Source organism: Juglans microcarpa x Juglans regia, chromosome 8S (genome assembly GCF_004785595.1).
Source record: "Juglans microcarpa x Juglans regia isolate MS1-56 chromosome 8S, Jm3101_v1.0, whole genome shotgun sequence".
NCBI classification, from domain to species: Eukaryota; Viridiplantae; Streptophyta; class Magnoliopsida; order Fagales; family Juglandaceae; genus Juglans; species Juglans microcarpa x Juglans regia.
The window spans coordinates 17,240,128-17,245,668 of NC_054609.1; the positions used below are offsets into that span (position 1 = coordinate 17,240,128).

Sequence of the window (5,541 nt, forward strand, 5' to 3'; positions counted from 1 at the left end):
ATGGCTGCCGATATGATGGAGAGCTTGTCAATATTCTTCTTGTTACCACTGAGAAAGGGTGTTTCATTTTGGATCGGTGGTGGTGGAGTCTCACTTGGATCTGCTGGTGGAGTCACAATTGCGGGTGAACTAGTCTTTGATGGTGGCGGCGGAGTTTCAACTGGTGGTGGTTGTGGTGTTGCTGGCTCCGAAGTAGGAGTCTTCGACAGGGGAGAACGAGTTTTTGATGGCGGCGGTGGAGTTTCAACTGGTGCCGGTCGTGGTGAATTTGCTGGCTCCGAAGTAGGAGTCTTCGACGGGGGAGAACGAGTCTTTGATGGGGGAGGTGGAGTTTCAAGTACTGGTGCTGGTGGGGGTGAGTTTGCTGTCTCCGAAGTAGGAGTCTTCGACGGGGGAGAACGAGTTTTTGATGGCGGCGGTGGAGTTTCAACTGGTGCCGGTCGTGGTGAATTTGCTGGCTCCGAAGTAGGAGTCTTCGACGGGGGAGAACGAGTCTTTGATGGGGGAGGTGGAGTTTCAAGTACTGGTGCTGGTGGGGGTGAGTTTGCTGGCTCCGAAGTAGGAGTCTTCGATTGGGAAGAACGCGGGGTCTTTGATGACGGCGGTGGGGTTTCAACATCTGGTGCCGGTGGTAGTGAATTTGCTGGCTCCGAAGGAGCCTTCGACGGGGAGAATGGGTCTTTGATGGCGGTGCAGGAGTCTGAACTTTAGGCGGTGACATTCCATTGGCTGTTGGCCCGAGATAAATTAAGACAAGAGAAAGCATTATTATTAGTTCAACGGATCATGAAAACGTAGGGATCCAAATCGAGGAATATATATATATATATATATATATATATATATATATATATATATATATATATATATATAAGAAGTGTATTTAAACAAATTAATGAAAACAAACCAACCATCTTTGCTATTGCTTCCATACGGTATTACAGCATAAACTTCGTAAGCATTGATGAGAGGAAGAAGAGTGGAATCAGAGGCAGCTTGCACAGAGACTTTCGTGCTGGGAGAAGCAACCAAGTTAGAAATGTGCACCTCCAATACGCTTCCATAAGGTGGGATGATGGGGTCTAAATAAGGTTTTCCGTCTACATAAATTTGAATGGACCTTTTCTGCGTTGGGTCTAACCGAATCACTTCAGAGAAATACATGATGATGTAGATGTTGCCTTCTCCCAATCCCAGAAGATTGGTTTTCAAAGCATAAGTCCTAGTAGTAGTTGTACTGGTGTATGCATTTCGCACCGCAGCCTGTGGAGGTAGTTCTTCTGCAGTACCAACATCAATGGTAGCAGCATCACTTGTGACAATCTCCCCATATTGGTTTGCTCCGTAAACTTCCCATATCCGGTCATAAGGATCATCACGATACCTAGCAGGTCATACGATGCACATTCAATATTTAAGAGTTTTTTCTTTTCCTTTTCACTAAAAAGAAAATACTGAGAGAGTTTCATGGTATTTAACGGAAGAGATCAATGCATGGAATATTACGTACGTACCTGACAGATTGCTTTGCGTGAGTAGCTCTATTTAAGCCAACCAAGAAATGATCATTTGAACCAAAATGACTGTACATATTCGGACCCAAGCTGCGCAGCTCAAGCGCGGATATGAAGGGAAGCTGGTTAGGCTGCGTTTGAGCAAGGCATATGCTAGTGGCAGTTCCACTTACCACGTATATTGCCTCAGTATAAACGTAAGTATTCAGTGGATATTCTGACATTTGCACCGTAATCCACTGGTTTCCATCGAAGAAGAGATCAAAGGAGGGAGGAGAGTTTTGTCCATCGTAGTTTCCATAGAAGAAAGTTGCACGAACGAGAACTCTTTCACCATCCTCCAGATCGCCGATGGTATAGCAATTGCCATTCCCTGAAGTTGGGAATACTCTTAGAGTGCTGAGCACATGATCGCCTGAGTAAAGCTGATCAACTTGTTGGGATTCACCACTTTGCACATAACCATTGTCTCCTTCCCACGTTATCTGATTTCCATCGGTGTAAGAATCGGATGCTCCACAATCGATGCTCACAAACGCTGCAAAACTGAGCTTTGAGACCAATAGTACCGCCGAGAGAACCACGACAAGTAACGTAAGATTATAGCTTGTACTACTACTCAATGTACTCATCGTCAAGATCTATGATCTTGATGTTTTTTGTTTTGTGGATGATCAGTTGTTCAATTTAGAGGTATATATATTGGGTAGATGCCAGCAGATTATTAGAGTTTTAGTTGCGTATATTTATTTATGGGCATCCAGTACTTTGACTTGGGCAGGAGTTACTGAACTACATATAAAATACTACAAGGCTTGTATTTTTCCATGAATAATTGTTGTGTCTATCTGTCTATCGTTGGTTGAAGGCATGTACCCTTCGTCCTTTGAAATTAAAAAAGAAAAAGAAAAGAGTGACCTAATTACATATATATATATATATATATATATTGCTTATTGACCTAGGTACACGTACATTAAGCTTGAAGCTTCCCACAAAGTTTATAAGTCTTCCTTGTATTAATATTAATTCTACATTATCTTGAAATGCAAATTCTTCGCCACAACTTGAATTGGTCTCCATATATATAATATAAACATGATCAAAAGGTACAAATAATAGGAGGAGGAGAATCATTGATCCGAGTAAAGTTACTTATACAAAGCTAGCTAGACAATATTGAAAATGAGGAATGCTTTAATCACAAAGATTTCATAAAAGCAAAATCCACAAACTGATCACTTGGCGCGCAGTTTGATGTGGTACATTAGATTAATTATAAAACTACTTTTATTAAAAAGTACATCTAAAGTATATATCATATGAAACTATATATGACAGTTTATGAATTTACTTTTGTGTGATCTTTTTGTGTCTGTAACAGTACTTCTCATTGAAAAGTTTCAAGAGTAGTACGCATATATTGGGAAATGAATAAAACTAGAGAAGTTGGGTGACTTGGGTCGGTCCTAATATATATGATATTTCGAGCTTGAAGCTAATTAATATATAGAAGTTCACCGCGGGCGGGGGTACTGCTAATTTGTAAGTGGTGCTTTGTAATTGACCATATGCATGTATGGTCCGGCGCCCGGTGTGTACAAAATAATAAAATTTATAAGCACCGGTTGATTACAACTTTGATCGCCCGGTTTGGATTCACAAGTCATCTCAATTCATCTCACTAATATTCATCAATTTTAACTCACAAATCTCACTACTATTTATAACCTATCTCACTACTATTCACAACTCATCTCAATTCATTTTCGAATCCAAACGAGGAAACCTAGCTCATCATGTGGAGTTGAAATTTAGGAGCATTCCGGTGCTGTAAAAAGTATGAACCATATGTACTACATCAGAGGTTTGATTTGATTAAGAAAATCAACCCCCTAACATTGCGCTCTCCCTCCACCGCAATATTGGTGGGTTGATATTTTTAAGGGAAAATGTCAGGTGATCATGACGAGATAAAAATGAGAGGAGGAAATGTTCCAACACAATATTAATTGGATTTTGACTTTGATGAATTCTTAATTGCTAGATCATGATCATGCAACATATTATATATATAAATCTTGCAAGCTTTTATATAATTTCTAATTGTTTGAGATGCTAAGATAATATTTTTTCCAACCATTGAAAGTACAGCACTGGTAGGCGGCAGCAGTACTTCATGACATACACGAAATCGAAATAGGTCTAAAACGACAAACGCAAGAAGCTGTAGAAGAAGAGAAAAGCGGTACTGTTTGACATTTAACAGGTTTTTATGAAATTTGTGGGTTGCACTTCAAGATATGTTTGAATAGTAAAACTTTATTTGTGAGAAATATCAGAAAAAGATCTTGAAGAAGAAATTAAAGTTAAAAGGAAAAAAGAAAAGAAAAATTGTATAACCATATATAAGGCCTTGTTGCGACCGCCACCAGGGTGCATCTATGTCTCTCTTAATCGAAGCCCTCAAGTTTGGACAAAAATTTGAGGGCCCTTGATCCGGCTACCAATATATCATCGAAAGAGCTTGTCAATATTCTTCTTGTTACCACTAAGAAACGGCTTTTCATCATTTTGGTTCGGTGTGGTAGAACACCTGGTGATTTGTTGTAAAAAACGATGCAGGAAAAGTAAAGTACTAAACAAGAAATCAATCATACAATACAAAAATTTAAGTATAAAATTGGAGTACCGTCCTCTTTTATAAAAAAAAAAAAAAAAAATGAAGTGTTTCGACAACGTGCTTAAGTCTAAAGAGCTGCATATAATTTTATTATCTTAAAAAATGACAAAATACACTTAGTGACCAAATACATTGTTCTAGACGATTATACTGTTCACAATAGACATATTTTTAAGGTTGTACGGCGAAAATCCTAATTTTACAATTTCTGGATTATTCACTTGAATGAACTTTCTGTCTAATGTTCGCTTGAGCGACCTGTTGAGTGAGTGTCGAGCGAGCTCTCTGCCTGACTTTAACTCGAGCGACCTATCACACAAATTTTCTGTTTGACGATTCTCAAGCCACAAATAAGGTCAAAAAGTTTTTCTAGGGATAATGCGAAGCTTGGCCATGTTCGCTTCGGCTTGAGCCTATCAAGCCTATGCTCTATGACTCAAACCTCTTTGAAAATCCGCCAAAAAATTATAACACATCATTGCTGGGTTGGGTCATTAAATCGGGCTGCCATAAGAATAAATTAGATTCCACAGACACAGCATGATCATGTTGTCTCAGTTTGATATGGTGGTGGCCGTGGTGGTGGAGAATTTTCTTGAGGCCGATAGTCTTTGATGGCAGTAGCAGAGTGATCTTTGATGGCGGTGGCGGAGTTTCAATGGCTGTTTGGTGCTAAATTTTTTGACTTTGAAGGAATCATTGATAGTGGCTGTGATGTTCCATTATCTGGTAGCCCAAGATAAAGACAGATAAAGTGTAGTAGTGCATATAAATTAGTTCAAAGGATCGTGCAGGGAACCAGCTTAATATACGTACGCAAGAAAATGGTGTAATAGTAAAGTTTAAACAAATTGAAAACAAGCCAACCATCTAATTTGCCATTGCTTCCATATGGGATAACTTAATATATATATATAAATAAGCATTGATAAGATCATGATCGAGAAAGTGTGGAATCAGAGAAAGTTTGCACAGAGAGCCTCGTGCATGGAGAGTAATGCTAAAAAAAGATGAGTAATGCTACAACATACAACTAAAAAAAATCAGAAAATTAAACTCACAAGCTGATATGCCTTTATGTGATATGTACAATATGATCAGGCCATACTAATTTATGATTTGAGTACGTAGTACTACAGCCGCAAAAAAATTCTAAAAAATGATTGTCATTCATGTAAATTTTTCTTAAATTTGCCAACAACTTTATTAAACCCATTTTCAACTTAAAAACATGATGGAACAGCTTGTAGCTGATCAATCGCACAATATTCTGTATGTATAACGTTGGATCGTATATGCTGCGTTATGTTGTTTAATTAGGACGATGTAGGGTGTTTTGTCCCA

At 38.7% G+C, this 5,541-nt stretch overlaps 2 protein-coding genes across 2 annotated transcripts; one reads left to right on the forward strand and one right to left on the reverse strand.

Moving 5' to 3' along the window:
* LOC121244281 (glycine-rich cell wall structural protein 1-like) lies at positions 1–711 on the forward strand. The gene has a single exon (XM_041142294.1). The coding sequence runs from the start codon at positions 1–3 to the stop codon at positions 709–711; it is 711 nt and encodes a 236-aa protein (XP_040998228.1).
* Positions 708–2,146, reverse strand: LOC121244282 (uncharacterized protein At1g24485-like). The gene is made up of 3 exons (XM_041142296.1): positions 1,515–2,146; positions 908–1,384; positions 708–729 (listed from the first exon to the last, which is right to left on the reverse strand). Exons 1-3 carry the CDS (start codon positions 2,144–2,146, stop codon positions 708–710), a joined length of 1,131 nt encoding a protein of 376 aa, XP_040998230.1.
* Between the last annotated feature and the right edge of the window lie 3,395 nt (positions 2,147–5,541).

What these genes read in the sequence shown, in the direction of transcription:
- LOC121244281 (XM_041142294.1), top strand. Translation starts at nt 1, where the DNA reads ATGGCTGCCGATATGATGGAGAGCTTGTCAATATTCTTCTTGTTACCA.
- LOC121244282 (XM_041142296.1), bottom strand. Translation starts at nt 2,146, where the DNA reads ATGAGTACATTGAGTAGTAGTACAAGCTATAATCTTACGTTACTTGTC. An exon ending in CACGCAAAGCAATCTGTCAG is followed by an intron (nt 1,385 to 1,514) that starts GTACGTACGTAA and finishes ATGACCTGCTAG; the next exon opens with GTATCGTGATGATCCTTATG. An exon ending in AGCAATAGCAAAGATGGTTG is followed by an intron (nt 730 to 907) that starts GTTTGTTTTCAT and finishes TCGGGCCAACAG; the next exon opens with CCAATGGAATGTCACCGCCT.